At 52.6% G+C, this 20171-nt stretch overlaps 1 protein-coding gene across 2 annotated transcripts in view; it reads right to left on the minus strand.

The window, feature by feature from the left end:
• Positions 1-3408: 3408 nt before the first annotated feature.
• Positions 3409-20171, minus strand: part of NOL6 (nucleolar protein 6) — a 28591-nt gene continuing 11828 nt past the window's right edge. The window contains exons 1-26 of one of the 2 annotated variants that reach the window (XM_019966414.2): positions 15355-15573; positions 14090-14296; positions 13886-14002; positions 12098-12277; positions 11604-11772; positions 11228-11362; positions 10977-11140; positions 10768-10888; positions 10504-10562; positions 10096-10197; positions 9789-9904; positions 9437-9614; positions 9157-9279; positions 8837-8985; positions 8612-8687; positions 8224-8364; positions 7996-8113; positions 7759-7913; positions 7504-7667; positions 6937-7089; positions 6614-6711; positions 5758-5882; positions 5545-5634; positions 4980-5174; positions 4763-4864; positions 3409-4585 (exon numbers count right to left, since the gene is read on the minus strand). In XM_019966414.2, the coding sequence (XP_019821973.2) occupies positions 4436-4585; positions 4763-4864; positions 4980-5174; positions 5545-5634; positions 5758-5882; positions 6614-6711; positions 6937-7089; positions 7504-7667; positions 7759-7913; positions 7996-8113; positions 8224-8364; positions 8612-8687; positions 8837-8985; positions 9157-9279; positions 9437-9614; positions 9789-9904; positions 10096-10197; positions 10504-10562; positions 10768-10888; positions 10977-11140; positions 11228-11362; positions 11604-11772; positions 12098-12277; positions 13886-14002; positions 14090-14296; positions 15355-15408 (3441 nt within the window). In that variant the 5' untranslated portion in view covers positions 15409-15573 and the 3' untranslated portion in view covers positions 3409-4435. Of the gene's footprint in view, positions 4586-4762; positions 4865-4979; positions 5175-5544; positions 5635-5757; positions 5883-6613; positions 6712-6936; positions 7090-7503; positions 7668-7758; positions 7914-7995; positions 8114-8223; positions 8365-8611; positions 8688-8836; positions 8986-9156; positions 9280-9436; positions 9615-9788; positions 9905-10095; positions 10198-10503; positions 10563-10767; positions 10889-10976; positions 11141-11227; positions 11363-11603; positions 11773-12097; positions 12278-13885; positions 14003-14089; positions 14297-15354; positions 15574-20171 lie in introns of those variants that run through there. The other variant, XM_070794995.1, reaches the window with a different exon arrangement.

Consider the following 20171-nt stretch of genomic DNA (forward strand, 5'->3'; position numbering starts at 1 on the left):
GGGAACAGAGATGTAGGCTTGAACTGAGGTAGACCAGAGTGTACGTGCTCCCACCCGCTACACTTATCCTTGACCCTGCTTCCCTGGGTCTAATAACAGCTTCATTCTGCTTCCTTGGGCAGAATGGAAGGGGCAAGGCTGGCAGGCAGCCCAGGAAAGGGGAGGGGGCTTGGCTTTTCACTCCTCTCCACCTTACTGGAGACATCCAGAGCTCTGGCCTTTCTACTCTTTTATTCCTCATCACCTGACTCTTAAAAGTGAAAGTGAAGTCGCTCAGTCCTGTCCGACTCTTTTCGACCCCATAGACTGTAGCCTACCAGGCTCCTCTGTCCATGGGATTTTCCAGGCAATAGTACTGGAGTGGATTGCCATTTCCTTCTCCAGGGAATCTTCCCAACCCAGGGCTCGAACACGGGTCTCCCGCATTGTAGACAGCCGCTTTACCGTCTGAGCCACCAGGGAAGTCTTGGGCCCCAGGAAAGCCCAGCTCAGAAGCAAGGCCTGGTGCCAGGATACATAGATTCTCTGTAGCTCCCTGTGTGACACTGGTCAAGTTCCTACACCTCTCTGGGCTTCTTGCAAACCAGAAAAATGATCCTCTCCATCCCTCTTCCAGAAACTGAAGTGGGAGAGGGAAGTGAATCTCCCTTCGGGTTTGGAACACCATGGTCCCCCTTAGTTCCCTGGGGCAGTCCAAGATGCTGCCTTCTGTCTGCAACAGAGGGACGGGCAGGCTGACCTTCCCTGAGCAAGATGGGGGTGACTCACGTGCCCCAGGCTTCCCCTCCCCTTTATCGCTCACTTAGATTTTAATTTGTGACTCACAAAGCAAGGACCGGAAGTTGAGGAACCCCCTCAACATGAGGTACATATTTATTGGGGTGGAAGTGGAGGGGCTCAGACCAGCCCAGTCTGACTTACCAGGTCAGGGACTGAGCAGCCTCAGGATTTTGCTGAAATGTAACCTGCTGTAAGGAGCCCTAGGCTTTGGGATCTGTCTCTTTTCCTCCAAAGTTAGGAGCTGGGCAGAGGAAAACAGGGTCTTCAGTTAAAAGGGTTTTGGTTTAAAGGAGGTTGTCAGCACCACCTGAAGGGATGACCCTTTGAGAATTCACTAAATGTGACAACAAAGAGAGGCTTAGGAGGTCTGACAGAACCAGGGAAACTGAAGCCCCCAAAAGGGGAAGGCTTTATTTAAAGCCACTTAACATTTATCGGGGGCTTCTCCAGTGTCTCAGCAGTAAAGAATCTGTCTACAATGCAGAAGCCACAGGAGACTTGGGTTTGATCCCTGGGTTGGGACGATCCCCTGGAGGAGGGCATGACAACCCACTCCAGTATTCTTGCCTAGAGAATCCTATGGACAGAGGAGCCTGCTGAGCTACAAGTCCATAGGGTCACACAGACTTGGAGATGACTGAAGCAATTTAGCACATACACACACACACATTTGCAGGAAAGGATCCAGAGTTCCTGCCTCCTGGGAGCTTTTCCTCCTCTTTAAAAATAGAACAGATCTTGCCTTTAACACCACCTTGGAGCCGGAGGCAAAAACCTGCTCTCACAGACTAGTGTATAGAGATGTGCACAAGCCCCACTCCACCACCCCAACCAACACATAGAGAGCATCACACCATACGTGAGACACAGCCTCCTACCCCATCCATGTCTACCTGCAAGCCCAGAGGCCCACAGGGGCAGATGTACCCATGGGTTGCACCATAACACACATTCCCCCCACCCCACCCTACACACCCTCGCTATCAGAGGTCCTCCTAGACGCTTCTCCTTCTCTTTCCCTGACATTCCAGTTCCAGCTTCTTGTGTCCCTCCCCTCCCCCAAGGTCACATTAGTACACACCAGCCTCCTTACCTACTTCCGGGAGAGAAAATCCTGAGGAAACAGGTTGGAGCAGGCCTTGAAATTAGAGCCCAGGGCTCGAGCTCCCTCACCCGCTACACCAAGCTGAAGCAGAGAGTGCAGAAAGCATGGTGTACGTACCTCCTTGGCTTTCTGAGTGACCTACCCTCTTCTCTTGTCACACTGGGCACTTGAGAAAACCATCATTGAGGCTTTTTCTGTTTTAGTTCCCTAACTGGGAATCAAACCCGTGTCCCCTGCAGAGGAAGGGTGAATCCTAACCACTGGACCGCCAGGGGAAGTCCCTATTGTGCCCAATTTAAGGATGGGGAGGCTGAGCCCAGCAAGGGTGACTTGCCTAGGACCACGTGGCAAGGTAGCAGGCCCAAGCTCGTCCCCCTGATGGAGGAACGGTGTCTGCACTTCCTGGAGCCATGGGCTTCCTGGGAGCAGATTCCACCCCCTCCCCGCACTGGGTTTGTGAAAGAAGCCATAGGCCTGAAGCCGCCCCTGGAATGATGCAGGATTGTTTGAAACAGCCGGCATCCCATGCCCCTCCCCAGAGCCCATGGAGAGGCTATGGAGAAAGCACATGAAGGACCAAAGGAAAGGGAAGCTGAAAAGCCAGGGACAACCACAGACTGCGGGGCTCTGTGAGGGCTAGGACTGCGTCTCTGGCATCTCCCTGAAAATCCAGCCTGGTGCACTGAGGTCTGGAGTTCATGAATGGCACAGGGAGGGAGATGGACACAGACCTCAGTCCATACAGCCCATCAGTGTATTCCCTATGCTAGTTTCAACCCCCGACCAAGCTGTCCCACGCCAGTGACAGGCAGGGATCGACAGATTCACAAAGACTGACAGAACTGGGACAAAATCGGAAATCAGAGTTCCCGTACGTGGTTAAGCACCTTGAGGATAAAGCCAGCTAGCCAAGCATCAAAGTCCCTCTACAAACAGGCCCCTGCCTGTTGCTGAACCTGTTCCCTCACTCAGAATATGAGGATAATGAGGAAAAGCAGTACTTCATAGGGCTGGTATGATTGTATAATCAATTTCCTTATGTAAGATATGGAAAATAACAAAGCACACCCAGCCCTTATTAGGTAGACACTCAATAAACATCAACTTTTTTTTTCTTGGCCGCACTGCGCAACTCTTGAGATTTTAGTTCCCTGCCTGACCAGGGATTGAACCTGGGCCCTTGGCTGTAAGACCTGTGGAGTCCTAAGCACTGGACCAATCAGGGAAGTCCCAACATCAACTTTTTATTACTTCTCAGGCCTTTCACCATCAAAACCTTACCCATTCTAGGCAGAGATCACAAATCAGGATTCTCTTTTTCCTTGAAGTCTTCTGGAGGCCTGCCCTGCCCTCCATCTGCCTGAGCCAGGGGCCCCTTCTGCCCACACCTGCGTCCTGCGTGGGCAGAGCACTGTACTAGCTGTCATGAAATCTGTTCAAATACGTTTCCTGCCCCCAAAGAGCTGACCTGCAGGAGACAAGGTCGAAACCACGTGGAAAAGGCAAAAAAGCTGAAGCCATGGGGAACTTAAAACGATTTAATTTTAAATCAGAATTTAAGACGAGAAGAGTTTATGCCACTGTACGTGACTGTGAAGAGAAGTGAATGGACAGTAATTGCTCTGATGTTTCAGAGGAAGAGCACCTTAGGCTGAGGGCAAGGGAAGGGTTTAAGGAGGAGTCACTGTTTGAGCTGAATCTGGAAAAACAGCCAGGATTAGGGAGAAGCTGCTGGGAGGGGGGTGTGGACCAGGCTGAAAGGAAGCAGCACCCCCTCCCTCAGGGCACTGGAGCTTCTGGAGAGCAGGTCTTGGTCCCACTCGCCTCTGCACCCCCAAGGTGGGAGCATAGAGCCTCTAACACCAGAGGCCAGGGCAGCATTCAGTGCTTTTTGCATCTCTCCTGGATGGGGGACTACCAGTCCCTCTTGCCACTTCGCCCACCCAGCCCCTTCCTGTTTTCTGTGCTTTTCCACGTCCCCACCCTGGGAAGCAGCGGAACCAACACAAGAGGGCACTGTGCCCCTTCAGTGCAGTCTCTTCATCCCGTGAAGCCCCCTCTCCTCTGCTCAGTGCTGCCGCCCTATGACCCTCAGGCAGTGCCACACCTTCTCTGGGCCCCATTTAAAAGCCTGACGCTGCAGCAAAGAGCATACTGAGGTCAAGGCCCACATCCTGGCACAGGGGTGGGGACAGAGCCTCAGCCCTGGGCACACAGTCTCTTCTCTGGACTTCTAGGAGCAACCTGAGAAGGAACAAAAGGCCCAGGCCAAGCTGACAAGTAGCTGGATTTCCTGGGTTCATTCGGTGTCCCCTCTGAGCTGACCCCCAGTTCTCCTCTGGTCAGGTCCAGGGGACTGCACGGGCCACCATGGCCCCTGTCCCAGTGCTGGGGCATCAGATAGGAAATCAGGACGGGGATTTGTTGGGGACAGTCAGCATGCTCGGGCCAGCAAGCCCTCTTTGGAGGGTCTATCCACAGTGAGGGTGGTCATGCCACTGACATCTTGCTCCAAAGGTCTGTCCATCTAGCTTGCTCCTAGGCTGGAGGTCACACGGTCCACCTCTCACTTCGGGCCTCCACAGCCTGGACCAGGCCTTCGCCCAGGATGGCAAAGTCCTCCAGGATGGCTTCGACATTGGGCACCATCACTGGCTCCCCGCCTTGAGACACCACTATGCGTCCCTTTGTGTTGGAGACCTGGGAGAGCCAGAGACATATGGATTAAAGTGTCATGAGAGGCATACGCAGAGACACCAAGACAGACACACTTCACACCTGACACAGGGTCACTTGTGGAGCCACACGCAGGCACACACGCCCACACGGAACACACGTGCACACTCACGAACAGACAACTGTCACCAGCCAGCTCACCTTGAAGGGCTGGGGCTGGAAGCTGGTGGGCTTCCAGAGGACACCGATCACCTCTCCGCCATGCTGGTCATAGAAGAAAAGAGCCAGGTGTCCGAAGGCCTCCTAGGAAAGGGCAGGACAGGAAAAAGACTACAGGTGGGAACCTGATAGCCAACGCCACGGCCCCAACTCACCTGGAAGCCTCCTCCCAAGGGCCAGCCAGCCCTCAAGGACCTACCCTGAGCTGTGCCAGGTAGAGCTGAGGCGGATCATAGCCCAGCACGGGCATAAGGGAGGAGGGCCCTGGCTCACTGAGCAGGCCCCGGCAGAAGGAGGCAGCTGGTGAGTCCACGGCCTGGCGGTGCCGGGGGATGTGGCGGGGAGCCAGGCGGATCAGCACGTCGTACATGTCCAATGGTGGCCGGAACACGGTCTGAAGAAGGGCAGGGAGGGCTCAGCAGTGCCCACTGGGGAGCTGGAAACTGGACCACAAACCCCTCCACAGGCCCACTCTGCTTCCTTCTTTCCCTTAGGTCTGACCCCCCATCAGGGCCCAAATGCTCATTTCAAGGTGGGAACACCAGGGCCTAGATGGTGGCAGCTTGGGTTCCACACAAGGATTGCGCGCTACAAGAGCAAAGCTGGGGCCACAGTTCTCCAGCCTCCATAGCCAGGCACCATGGAAGCTATGGTGCCTTCTCTGAATTCAGTCTCACCGAACAAGGGCCCGAGAACTCTGGGCTTCCATGGCTCAAAGGCAGAGCCCCATGAGCCCCCAGAGTCAGTCTGGGTCAGGGGCTTACCCTGATGTCTCCAGGCCCCCGGGGATCCATAAGCTGCTTCTCTAGGACAGGCAAGGCCTCAGCTGCCAGGATCACCAGCTGGTGGAGGATCTGGGGAGGCACACACAGGTCATGCAGGTCAGACCTGACCATGGGCCTCTCTTAGCTCAGGCTGGGCCTACTTTTTCCTTGAGGGAGAAAACTACACATTTGGGAGCAGGAATGCAATGAAACCTGGGGCGAGGGTCCGTCTTGTGTCCACACGGAGCTTTTGCGATCTTGGGGGGTAACGATGACCATGACGGGGAGCTTTGCCCGGGTTGCCAGGAAGACACTGCGGATCTCCACCTGCTCTTCCACTGTGAATTAGAGGGGGTCCTGGGTCAGCTGACCCCTCTCCCCAGACACCCCCTACTGCTCCAAGTCCTCGCACTATGCCCACCACAGGGAGTCTCCAACATCCCCCACATGGCGTAAGTGATGAAAGGGACACCGCATCTGCCTCAATCGGGCAGGGTGGTAAACTCCCAGCCTGGGCTCAGAAGCAGAATTTTCCACTGCCTGGAATCCTGGTCTGGTTTCCGGGCCTGCACAAGCTGAGGCCTGCCCCTGGTCCCCCTCCTCCCCTGGGCTCCCACACACCTGGGGAATTAGAAAGCGGACACCCTCCTCTCTGCTGGGACCAGGAGCTCCTCACGTTACAAACAGAAGTCATCACTCACACTCTGAGGCCTGGGCGCCTACCCCCACCTGCACAGTTCCCTGCTCCCCCACCTTAAGACTTCCGACCTGGGCTGCAGAGTCCCTCTTCTCTCCTCTTCCCTCCACAGTCCCCTAGGTAGCCTGCTCACTGCCCCCAGTGGGTTCTGTTTCTGATCGTCACGTGGGCAAACCACATCTCTACAGTCTCAGAGCTCCCTGAAGGCTGGATCTGGTCCTCTTCCTCCTTAACATTTCCCCACCCCTAGGCAGCCAGAATCAGGAGTAGACATTCCAGGTTGGGTAAGCAGAGAGAAACCCTTGCCTGCCCGCCTCTGCAACCCACAAGGGGTAGTTCTTTCGGTAGTCTGACTTTCATCGTACCACTTACCAGTGAGCTCATTGTTGAGATTGACAATTAGGGGGTTGTTCTTCCAATCGAAGGTTGATATCAGGAAAAGGAACCGAAGGAAGCCCACCTGGGGGGAGCTGAGAGGGAGGAGTGAGCAAAGTGTCAGGGGCCCAGCCACATGTGCCCAGCCCCCCACAGTCTGGGGAGCCTAGAGCCCTTAGTCTGGACTGCGGGGGATGGGGGTGGCTTAGAACCCCTTCTGCCCCTAGTTTCGGCCACCTCTCCCATGTGGACTGAAGCAGGAAGGATGACAGCTGACCCCAGGGGAACTTCCTGGCTAGGGGAAACGTGGAGGCCATCACCTGGGAGGGCTGAAGGGCTCAGGGTGCAGGAAAAGGGCAGCAGCCACCAGGTCCAGGCTCTCATCAGTGAGCTCCCCACCCAGGAGCTGGGCACGCACCCAGCGCTTGGCCAGCCGAGCCACACCTGAAAAGGCTGGGTGCTGCTGCTGGAGCCTGTGGGAAGAAGAGGGTAGAGGCAGTGAGGCGCAGGCACCTGGGCCCAAGGACAGACTTTCAGCCTGACTGCAACTGTTCACTCAACTTTCACCCAACACTGGCCTCTGTGTTAACGTGCTAAATAATGATACACGTATGATCTCATGTCTTCCTAACTAATACCCCAAGAGGTTGTTCCTAGCATGATTACCATTTTACAGATGAGAAAAATCAGGTGTGTGTGTGTGGGGGATTTGGGCTCAAGGGACAAAGCCAGGTAAGTGGCAGGGCCAGAATCCTAGCACTTCTAGTGCTTGCCTGACTCCAGCCTGGCACTCATATCCCTAATTGGCCTAACTCTCCAGACAGATGGCCAGGAGAGCAGGATGGGACTGGGAGAGGGTCTAGGAGAGCCTGTACAGGTGGGCCTACCCATGCAAGGCGCTGGTGAGCAGGGGCAACTGCCTCGTGTCCCTCTCGAGGCGGAGGGAGGCGGGGGTGTCCCTCAGCGAGATCATCCCCTCGGGGCTCCGCGTCTCTTTCAGGATCTGCGGCTCCCGCTGGTAGGCCACACGGATCCGGAACACAAACCCATCCTGTTGGAAGAGGGGAGGGGATGGGAGATGGGGCACCCTGACACCCCTGTCCCTTCCTCCCCCCCGTATCCCTGCCCAGTGCCCGCCTAACCTTGAGGACGTCGGTGTGTGTGGCTGTGGCGCGGCATGGCAGCCCATGCTGCTGAGTCAGCAGCTCTGCCAGGCGCAGCTGGAAGGCAGCACGGACCCTGCGAATGGCCTCGGCATCCTGGGGCCACTGCCCACTGCCCTCCAGGTGACACACCACTGCAAAGAAGAGGGAGAGGCCTCAGTCTACGGCTGGGGATAGAGAGCAGTCCCTTTCAGCCCCTTGCAAGAGTTCCCTCACCAGTCATGGGCTCCACATAGGCTGGGCAGGGCTTGTCAGGCCGGGGCAACAGTGAGGCCCGCTCTCGCAGCTGCTCATAGAAGGAGTGGGCTGGACGGACTGGGGTTGGCGGGAACACCTGTGGGAGAAGGGAGGCTAAGGAAGAGGACGGGGAGCTGGAAGAGAGAGTACTGGGTGAGTGAGGCAGAGTGGGGTGTCACCCAGTGGAAAGGGCTCCCTGCTCCTGACCTCAGTATAGCGCAGCACAGGGTGAGCTCCCTGCACAGCAGACACGGTCAGCGGAAGACCATCCAGGCCCCACAGCAGGCGGCTGAGGTCATCGTAGCAACGCACTGCAGCTGCCAGGGCCTCCTCACCGGTGCTGGAGGTCTGAGGGGAGAAAAGACAATCAGGAGGGCAGGACCTTACAGGAGAGCCGGACCAACTGGGATACAGCCTTGGCTCAGGCTGCTGCTGCAGAGCCAGAGGGCCCCCTGCTGGACACTCAGGGAAGTGCAGCCTGGCTAAGGTGGTGGGGCCTGTCCAGCCCCATTCCAGCCCTCCCCAAATCCAGCCACACAGGCTACTCGCCCAACCGTCTCTAGCCTTGACCCCAGCCCTGAACCAGGGCCCTCACCTCTTTCAGGCCTTGGATCAATGCGTCCAGGAGGCCCCCCGTATAGTGGACACAGGTATCTGGAATGTCAGCGTGGCTGGAAAAGGGGCACAGAGAGCGTGGGCACTGGGGGCCAGGGAGACAGCTGCTAGATGTGAGCAGCTCACACCAAAACCTTGGGCCAGAGCCTCCTAAAAGGCTCCACAGCCCATGCCCACCTCCTGGCATTCAGATGCTAACACTCACAGTGCCAAGAGATGAGTGACCACTTGGTGGGGAATGAGACGCTTCTGAGCCATAGAGGCAGCCTCCCAGACTACAGCTTCCCGGATGGCTCCATCCTGGAAACGCCGAAGCTCGGAGTGAGAGCCCCAGAACTGGCGGAAGTCGGCAGCCTAGGGAGAAGACGATGGTGGGAGAGATCAACAAGGAAGGGGTTCTGTCAGAAATCTCACGACAGGCCTCGAGTCAGGTGGCAAGAGGATAGTCCACCCCACTCCTGCCAGTACACACGCTGAGCTTCCCAAGACAGGGAAAAATCACCCCTGAGACCCCCAGCTGCTCACCTCAGGCTGGTCAGCCTCAGGACCCAGCTCAAGAACACTGGTCAGCCCCTCAGGCCGGAGGAGCAATCCCAGGGTCAGGACGCCTGGATCTCTGTGCTTCGGTGGCTCCTGGCTGATGTCCCACTGCAGGGTGTAGAGAGGCTGAGCTCAGTCCAAGTGCCCCCCAGCTAAGTCAGGAAATCCCCTTTCTAGTTAGAGGGATGGGGTGCCTTGTGTATCCCCTGGGCCCCAGGGTCCTCCTCTCTCAGTCCCACAAACTCCCCAACCCACCCCACCTCACCTCTGAGACTGGGGGCCGAGAGTGGGCCAGCAGCTGTACCCGGGACCCCAGGCCCTGCTCCAGGAGGGTGGTGAGTGGGCCCAAAGCCGCTGAGACATAGTCCCCACCGAGATCCTGTAGCTCTGGCCACAGCTTCAGCCGGTGACACGCTGCCTGCAGGCGACTCAGTGGACGGAGGCTGGGGGGTGGGGGGGCAGGGAAGGACAAAGGTGGGGGGCATTAGGTACTGCTGGCCCCAGGTATTACCCCCGCCATCACTAGGGAGATCGATCAGAGTACCAGTCTGAAGATCTCGGCCCCCTCACTAGCCCTGAGGCAACAGGATTCACTGACGTATCACCCTGAAACTCACTGCACAATGTGGTCAAAAGCCCGGATCATGGGTTTGGGAGTCATCAGGAGCAGCTGGAACCCATCGTCAGCTTTGCTGTCCAGCAGTGCCATAGACAGCCGAGCCTCGTGCTGCACCTGGGGTCATGGAGCAAGCAAGGAACCCGCCATGTGAGACCACCAGCACTGCTCTCTCCCCTACTGGACCCAGGGCCCAGACGCAGAGACATGCTCTAGAGAGGAGTTGCTGGTGTCCTGGTGCTGGCAGAAGGGACAGGGGCTGGGCTGGGACACTGGGGGAACTCAGGACAGTGGGAGACAACTGGTACCTGGTGGTAAGTGGAGGCAGTGATGTCAGCACAGAGGTTGAGACGGCCCGAGGAGTCCAGGAAGACAACAGGGAAGGCCTGGTGGAAGTCAGCCAGGGCCGGCTGGGAGAGGGAGAGAGAAGCCAGTCAGGGCTGGGCCTTAACTTCAGGGCTCCGGGCACAGACATGTGTGCGTGCTAAGTCGCTTCAGTCACGTCCGACTCTTCGTGACCTGTGGACTAGCCCACCAGGCTCCTCTGTCCATGGGATTCTCCAGGCAAGAATACTGGAGTGGGTTGCCATGGCCTCCTCCAGGGGATCTTCTAGACCCAGGGATCGAACCCTCGTCTCATGTTTCCTGTATTGGCAGGTGGGTTCTTTACCACTAGTGCCACCTTGGAAGACCAGACTCAGCACCACCCTACTCACCAGGGAGGGATCTGAGCTGAAGCATAAACTGATCCCATTGACGGTCAGATCTGTACTGGCTGAAATGAACCAGAGAAGGTGGTTGTGTCAGAAGGAATCCCCCTTTCTAAGGACCCAGTCCCCGTGACACCCACCCTCCAGACAGGTGACTGCAACTGTCTGCCTCTGAGGTTCGCTTTACTCCTCTGTCTGAGGACAATAAAGCAAATGATCCCTGATGGGGATGATCAGGACCCTTGGCCTTTCCGAGTCCAGCTGCCTCACCCAGAAACTGCAGGGTGCTTCTCAGCACCTGGTAGCCGCTCATGGTGGTGTGGATCTTGCGTGTGGACACGAGGAAGGCCACCACCATGGAGACAAGGAACCCGCTGAATCCTCCCAGGCCCTGAGGGAGAAACAGATGGAGAGGCCGATGCTCAGAACCAGCCCACCACTCAGCGAGACCCAGGGAAACCGGGCCACTTCCAGCTCACCTTGTCCAGTTCCCGCTGCCGCAGCCAGACCTTCAGAAGTGCCACCCCATCCTTCAGTCCTGAGGCTGAGCCCAGCACAGCTGACAGCAGCTGCACGTGGGATTCAAGGGCTGTGTCCTGCAGGAGCCATGTGTTATAGTGGGGGGTGGGGGGTTCTGGGCTACCTGCAGGAGGAAAGGGGAAGCCGTGAGAGGAGAGGGCCCCATAATACCCTTTCCTCCAACCCAGCCTTGACATCACCATCTACTCACCATCCCCAGAAGGACTTTGCCCTTGGTACCAGGCAGAGCGCACATTGCTCTTGGACGGCAGCAGGCGGCACGGGCGGAAGAAGTCAGGTGGAGGGCAGGGATGCAGACGAACGGTGACCAAACGCTCATCCTTCCCTGGGGGGAGACAGGTGATGCTGAGACCCTGCAGCCACCCTGGAGTCAGAGAAGCCCCTGCACTACCCTCCCACATAAAGGCCCCATGCCTGTCCACCTCAGAATTGGAGGTCCCAATACCCTTCCCCTGAGACTTGAGGCCCAGGTCTTCTCTCGCCATGGACTTAAGGCCCCTGTGCCTCCCCTACCAGATCTGTCCATCACCCCACACTGTGCCTTCCACCCGGTGTGTGCCTCTCACCGTGAGGCCGCAGCAGCAGCGAGGGTTTCAGGTGGCAGCCGTTGGTGTAGGAAAAGCGAACACTGCCGAAGAGTGGGTCCTTGGCCAGGTGGTGAGCCACGTGGGCCAGGTAGAGGGCACGCTTGCGGAAGTAGCGCTGGTTCAGCCCATCCTTGTCCTGTAGGATCTCCTGGAGGCGGTCAGGAGAAGAGAGAGAGACAGCCAAGTTGCTTAATTGTTGATGGAGGACTTGGGGGCCAAGATGAAGCCAAAGTGAGAGCAAAGCTTGGCAACCCCATCTGCTGGCGAGGATGCCAAAGTCAAGGCCAGCAACACCATATCTTGGATGAGGAAGGCAAAGTGCTGCTCCTTCAGGACAACTGCAGTGGTCTGTTCTTTGGATTCAAAATTCAGATTTCAATCCTCTGGCAAGTGGGAGGTGGGAAAAAGAAAAGGATCCAGGATTTGTAGGTGGTGAAATGGCAGACCTCTCCATCCCAAACTCTGGATCTTACCCTGGGTATGGTCAGTGCCACATCCACATTGATGTCCGGCCGGATGCAGGTGCCCAGAAGGTAACTTCCCACAACAGTGACCTGGGCTGGGGGCAGGAAATGGAAATGGCCCTTCACAGTATAGGGTACTTGGTGGATAGGGACTTGAACCCCATCTGGGAGCCATGCCTGGTTGGTCAGCTGCGGGGACAGAGACAGTGACACATATTTGATTACCTTCCTAACATGTCCCCTTAATGTCTAGTAGACATCTCAAATTCAACACGTCAAAACGTCTGAAACCAAGCTCCTGATCTTTCTATAAATATGTCTTCCCCATTAAGGCAACTCCATACTAGCTGCTCAGGCTAAAAATCTTTAAATCACCTTGACTCATCTCTGTTAAGAACTCCCATTTTGGGACTTCCCTGATGGTCCAGTGGCTAAGATTCTGCACTCCCAATGCAGGGGGTGTGGGTTCAATCCCTGGTCAGGGAACTAGATCTCACATGCTGCGACTAAGAGTGAGCATGCCACAACTAAGACCCAGTGCAGCCAAATAAATAAATACAGGTTAAGAGGGAACAAACACCCATTCCACTTTCAAAAGGTATCCAGACACTGATCACTTCTCTACTCTATCCTAATCTGAGCCATTTTTCAGTGGATCACTGCACAACAGGTTTCTAACTAGTCTCCCTGATTTCATCTTTGTTTCCCTCCATTCTACTTTTAATAGTCTGGGTGAACTTCTTAAAACTGAAGTTAGATCACAGAATCACTTTACAGAACAACAACAAAACAAAACAAAAATGCTGTAGTTATCCCCATCTCACCCAAAGTGTTAATCCCTCAGTTGTATCCAACTCTTTGCAACCCGTGGACCGTAGCCCTGCCAGGCCCCTTTGTCCATGGAATCCTCCAGGCAAGAATACTGAAGTGGGTTGCCATTCCCTTCTCCAGGCGACCTTCCTGAAGCAGGGATCAAACTCAGGTATCCTGCATTGCAGGCAGATTTTTTACTGTTTGAACCACCAGGGAAGCCCCAAAGCAACAGCTCAAAGTCCTCGTTCTGGTGCACAAGGCCCTGCATGATATACCTACTTCCTCCATTACCTTTCTAAACTGACCTCCTTCTATCTCCCTTCACTCATTCCAAAGAAGTACTAGACCTATTCTTGCCTTTGAGCCTCTGTGTTGGCTGTTTCCCCTTCCTGGAATGTTCTTCTTCCCTTAAATATCTACATGGCTGACTCACTTTCTTGACACAAATGTCACTTTAGTAAGGTCTACCTCAACCACCCTATTTAAAGTTGCCAACCACTCTCATCCTCTGATATTCCCATGATCCCCTTAATGTGTCCTTCCTTTTTCCATAGTGCTTACCACCACTTTCTAACACTGCCATACAGTTTACTTGTCATGTTCATTATAATACTGTCCATATTCCAACACCAGAACACAGGCTGCTTTGTTCACTGATATATCCTAAGAACCCCTGGAGGGGGGCATGGCAACCCACTCCAGTATTCTAGCCTGGAGAATCCCCATGGACAGAGGAGCTTGGTAGGCTACAGTCCATGGGGTCACAAAGAATTGGACACGACTGAGCGCCTAAGCACAACACATCCGAAAAACACAACTACTGCAGGGCACATAAGTGTTTGCTGAATGAACAAATAAGTGTGCTCCCAGCTGAGCCTCCTGGCAGTGAGAATGAGCTCCCTAGCACCCCATCCCCTTCAAAGAATAGCAAGGTCCCTGAGGACCTTTTCTGGGCTTTCCAGTTCCCTCCACTACTTGACTTACCTCTGTCTCAGGGGTTGAGGGCACCCTCATGATCCGCTGGTTGACCTCCCGTAGGAAAGCGTCAATCCGCTCTTTCTTCTTCTCTGACAGCCTCACTTCCTTTAGTAACTCCTCTACCTGTAAGATGGTGCAGGAGAGAGTAGTACTTCAGCCTCAGAGTCTCAGCCCATCCCTCTAACCCAAGCCCCAATCACCCAACAGTACCTGTAAACGAAGCAAGCTGGAATGGAACAGACTCTCAGTCTCCCGAAGGCGACTGAGCTCCTCATTGGTAGGTTCTTTGTACAGTTCTGCCCGGCTGAGCTTCACGGGCTGCAGGAGGCCCTCCCCCGGAGACCCAGCCATCTTACGTTTCTTTAAGGATTCCTTCTTCCCCTCTTTGCCTGTGCCTTCCAGAGCTGACTCCATCACCTGTGGCCAATGAGAGGGAGAAGCCAGGGTGACATCACAGACATCCAGCATCCACTGCCTGACGTGCCACCAGGACCAGATGCAAGTAAAGGCTTCACCTGCTCCTGGTCTCTCTTGAACAGGAATCAGATTGTGTAAAACTCAGAACAATTTTTAGTTAAAAGAACTTACTGAGCTCTAGACTGAAAACTCCTTGAATTGAGGGTTCCCATCTATCTAACAGCACAAGCATGTAGCTCTGCTTGGAGTCAGTAGGGGTAGCAGCAGAATGGGCCCTGGAAGCAATGCCTGAGCTCCTTGTACTTCCAAGTAACAAGACCTTCTCTTCTGCTGAGTTAGTTCTGGAACGTCGCAAATGCCAACTCCACTCTTGTTCTATCCAAATCCTACCAGGTCACACACACGCACCCCTTGCCCCAGCAAGCCCTGACTATAGGCTATATCAGTATACATTAAGTGCTCAGTGATGGAGCCTACTGGCTCTGAAGGATATACTCAATAAATCATTCAATCCTTATAATAATCCTAACAGAAAACAAACACCTGAACGGAGCTCCGTTGAGCTTATGGTTCCAGTTGGTATGATTAAACTGTGAGCAGGCTTCAAACCCTGGTCTGCGGGATCCGAAACCTCTACCCTGCAGCCCTGGGCTCCGCCCCGCTCCATGGTTCCACAGCCGATAGAGCCTTACTGTAGCGCACCAGGACTGCCACCACGTGGGGAGCACAAAACTAGACACAGGAGGGGAGAAAATCCTGCACAAGGTCCAGAAGGACTTAGGGAAAAGACCCAAGCCGCAGAAGGGAATGGGGCGGGTCTCCTCAATTTCAAGGTGTAGAGCTAACGAACAGAGACGGTCCATAGGCTTTACTACTTTGCAGGTAAAGCCAAGTTCTATCTCCCTTAGCAAGCCCTGTCTCGGTATCCTAAGCTGGAAGCATCGGGGGAAATGAGGATCTTCCCTAAAGGGCCACTCTCGTGCCCCTCGCTAGCAAGCTGTTAGGTTCTGCTGTCTCCGGCACGCTGCGCATCCCTTCCTCCCAGGCCGCTCGCCCACCTCCGGCTCCCCAGCAGTTCCGCGATGCTCCGCTCTCGCAGGTGCGGGGCCCATCCCTCACGTATTGCTCTCGCACTTTGGGTTTAAAGTCCACTTGCTCTGAAGAGATTCTACCCACGTTGGCAGAAATGCCCAAACCACGGCAGAAATGCGGGTACCGGCGTTAACAAGCCTCATGGCAAAGAACCCCGCCCAGTTCCAGAGCCATTGGGTAAATGCCCGACGAGTCGCTCGCCATTGGTTTCTGTCACTCTCCAGGACCGCCCATCACGGGGGAGGGGCCAAACAGAGTTCTCCGATTTACGGCCTCTTTGCGACGCCAGACCGGAAGCTTGCCGGCAACTTGGCGGTTGCTTCCGTTTCCTCACTTCCTCCTCTTAAAACGCCAGGGAAAGGGCGGGGCTAGCTTGGGCCTTCTGGGGAGGGTTTGTTTACGTAAGTGATTCCTCTTGTGGCTTTATCAATGAACCAATCTCGTCAGTTCTACTTACAAAATATGTCTTGAGTTTATTCATTTTGTGTGTGTGTGTATGTGTGTTAAGTCACTTCAGTCTTGTCCCATTCTTTGCGACCGTACTGACTGTAGCCTGCCAGACTCCTGTGTTACTGGGATTCTCTGGGCAAGAATACTGGAGTGGGTTGCCATGCCCACCTCCAGGGGATCTTCCTGTCTCAGGGATCAAACCTGCCTCTCTTAGGTCTCCTGCCCGTTGGTAGCCTGGTTCTTGACCACTAGCACCACCCGGGAAGCCCCAGGACTATCTCTTCAGTTCAGTTCAGTTCAGTCGCTCAGTCGTGTCCGACTCTGCGACCATGGATTGGAGCACGCAAGGGTTCCCTGTCCTTTATGTGGTCATAATTCAATTATAAAATTCAAGAAATGTAACTTTCATTCAATCATTCAATACTATCATATAAAGTCCATATTCAAATTTTGCCAGTTATCTCAATAATACCCTTTACATAGTAGCGTTTTATTTCCTGGTTCAAGATCAGGCATCTGTTTAGGCATCTTTCTTTTCCCTCTCAGTCTGAATTAATCTGGAACATATTCTCTCCCTTTTTTGTTTTTCGTTGTGTGTGTGTATGTGTTGATTTTTGGTTTTGCCACGCTGTGCAGCATGTGGGATCTTAGTTCTCTGATCAGGGATGGTACCCTTGCCCTGTGCATTGGAAGTGCAGAATCTTAACTGCTGGACTGCCAGGGAAGTCCATTTTCCCCCCCTAATATCAGTTTTGAAGAATATAGCATAGTTTCATTCGATAGATTTTTCTTTAAATCTTTTTTTATTGAAGTATGCAATGGTAAAGACTCTGCCTGCCAAGGCAAAAGACATAAGAGATCTGGGTTCAATCCCTGTGTCAGGAAGATCTCCTGGAGTAGGAAAAGGCAACCCCCTTCAGTATTCTTGCCTGGAAAATTCCATGGACAGAGGTGCCTGGCGGGCTACAATCCATGTGGTCGCAGAGTCAGACACCACTGAGCACCCATGCACAGCACATGTATGGAAAAACTCACATATCTCAAGGATACACCTTGGATAGTCACAAACTAAACATACATATGTACTCACAGGAAAAGAAAAAAAAAAGCAGGGACTTCCCTCGTGGTCCAGTGGTTAAGAATCTGCTTGCCAATTCAGGGGACACAGGTTCAATTCCTGGTCCAGGAAGATCCCACACGCCACGGAGCCACTAAGCATGTGCACCCTAACTACTGAGCTCGAACTCTGGAACTCGCGAGCCACAACTATATGAAGCCCACATGTTCTAGAGCCAGTACTCCACAACCAGAGAAGCCACCAAAATGAGAAGTCCACGCACCACAATGAAGAATAGACCCTACTCACTGCAACAAGAGAAAGCCCAGAAGCAGTAATGAAGACCCAGTGAGGCCAAAAATAAACACAAAAATAAGTTTTAATTTAAAAAAACATTTTCTGCACCTTTCCAATCTCCCCTCATGCTTCCTTTTAGTCACTGCCCCGGAAAAATAACCACTGTCCTGACTTCTAATAGCATAGGTTAACTTATGCAATGCTTTTAAAGGAATTTTCACAAAAATGGCCTTGTCCTTCTTCAATATATTTTCACATGCTTGCCAGAATGAGTATTCTGCAACTGAAACCCTATCATGTCGCTCCTTTTATTTTATTTTTTTTTTTCATGTCGCTCCTTTTAAAAACTCATCAGTGGCTGGCTACCTTGCACTTAGAATGAAATACAGACTTCTACAAGGCCATGATCAATATATTCCCTCGCTGCTGCTGCTGCTAAGTCGTTTCAGTTGTGTCCGACTCTGTGCGACCCCATAGACGGCAGCCTGCCAGGCTCCGCCATCCCTGGGATTCTCCAGGCAAGAACACCGGAGTGGGTTGCCATTTCCTTCTCCAGTGCATGAAAGTGAAAGGTGAAAGTGAAGTCGCTCAGTCGTGTCCGACTCTTAGCAACCCCATGGACTGCAGCCTACCAGGCTTCTCCGTCCATGGGATTCTCCAAGCAAGAGTACTGGAGTGGGGTGCCATTGCCTTCTCCGCCTCACTTGCTAGCCCATCTTTTTTCTCAATATTCTACCCCTTCATCACTGAGCTCCAGCAATATCCACCTTCTTTCAATTCCTTGGTTGTATCAAGTTCTCTCTTATCTCAGAGACTTGAGCCAAGCTGTTTGCTCTGCCTGGAATGCCTCTCTGAAAAATTTCCCCTTTCATCCCCCAGCTTTAAGTGTAAATAACATGTCTATAGTTAGGCCTTCACTGATCACCCAACCTGAAATATGTTTTCCCTTATCTCTTCACCCCATTGATTCCCTTTTTTAGCACTTTAAAAAATGATTTTTTGTTGTTTATCAATTGTCTATCTCTCCATCCTTGACTGTAAGTCTGTGAAAACAAGGATCAGGTGTACATGTCCAGTACCCAGTACACTGTACATCCTCAGTAAGTGTTTACTGACTGTATGATATGACCACTGTCAACCTTCCAAGCTTGTCTGTCATCATTGTCTCCTTCAAACATTAAGGCCCAGCTATACTAACATACTTGGGAGTTTCCCTACTCTATCTTGCTTTCTTGTCCTGGGCTTTTGAGCTTACCACCTTCTTTGCTACCAATGTTTTGATATTTTTTTTCACAGCCTTATTGAGATAAAATTGACATATAACTGTTTAAGTTGTACAATGTGATGACATGTTGCACACATATTGCAAAATGGTTACCTCAGTAAGATTAGTTAACACATTTAACATATCCTCACCTCACCTAATTACCATTGGTTGTTTTGATGAGAACATTTAAGATCTACTCTTATAGCTATTTTCAAATATTCAGTTCAGTTCAGTTGTTCAGTCATGTCCAACTCTTTGCAACCCCATGGACTGCAGCACACCAGGCCTTCCTGTCCATCACCAACTCTCAAGGTTTACTCAAATTCATGTCCATTGAGTCAGTGATGCCATCCAACCATCTCATCCTCTGTTGTCCCCTTCTCCTGCCACCCTCAATCTTTCCCAGCATCAGGGTCTTTTCAAATGAGTTAGTTCTTTGCATCAGGTGGCCAAAGTATTGGAGTTTCAGCCTCAGCATCAGTCCTTCCAATGAATATTCAGGACTGATTTCCTTTAGGATGGACTGGTTGGATCTCCTTGCTGTCCAAGGGTCTTCTCTAACACCACAGTTCAAAAGCATCAGTGCTTCGGTGCTGTGCTTTCTTTATAGTCCAACTCTCATATCCATACATGACTACTAGAAAAACCACAGCTTTGACTAGATGGACCTTTGTTGGCAAAGTAATGTCTCTGCTTTTTAATATGCTGTCTACAATACAATATTTTAAACTATAGTCATCATGCTGTACACTAGATCCCTAGAACTTATTCCTCTATAACTGGAAGCTGGTACCCTTTAACCAATATCTCATTTCCCCTACCCACCAGGGCCTGGCAAACACCAATCTACTTTCTGTTTCTGAGTCTGACTTTTCTGGATTCTGCATGTCAGTGAGATACTACAGTGTTTGTTTCTTTTTGACCAGGCCACGCAGCTTACAGGATCTCAGTTCCCTGATAAGAGATTGAACCCAGGCCATGGCAGTGAAAGTTTGGATCCTAACCGCTAAGCCATCAGGGACTCCCAGACACTACAGTATTTGTCTTTCTCTGATTTATTTCACTCAGCATAATTCCCTCAGTGTTCATCCATGTTGTCCCAAATGGCAAAATTTCCTTCTTTATAGTTGAAGAGTATTTTGATTGTTAAGTAAGGTTTCCTGGAGGATATGGGACTGGTGCTGAGTCCAGAAGTATGATTTGAGTTTGAACTGATCAAGGGAGGATATGCCATCCTGGCAGTCTGAGGAAGACCAAAAGGGCCAGAGATTAGTCAACTTTTCATTCCACAACATCAAGGCCTGTGCTATGTCAAGGATAAAAATAAATAAGACATAATGATCACAAGCCAGAAATCTGGAATAATGCTCTTGCCTTTACATTTCACAGGCTGATGATCCCTGTATTAATTTAAACATAACCTCAGAGAGGTTTCTTCTGACCCTGTCTCCATTTAAAATTGCATCCACCCCGGTGGTTTCAGTCTTGGATGTCCACTTTAATCACCTTCATTAGTACTCACCAAAACTTGCAATAATCTTATTTGTCTACTAATTACTTGCTTTTGTCAGTTTCTGTCTCAACCATTAGAATATAAACTCCTTGAGGGCAGAACCCAGTCATTTCTGTCTCATTCACTACTGTATCCTTGGCATTAAGCACAGGGCCTGCCATATAGCAGGTATTCAATAAATATTTGTTGAATGAGTGAA

This window comes from Bos indicus, chromosome 8 (assembly GCF_029378745.1).
Source record: "Bos indicus isolate NIAB-ARS_2022 breed Sahiwal x Tharparkar chromosome 8, NIAB-ARS_B.indTharparkar_mat_pri_1.0, whole genome shotgun sequence".
Lineage (NCBI taxonomy): Eukaryota > Metazoa > Chordata > Mammalia > Artiodactyla > Bovidae > Bos > Bos indicus.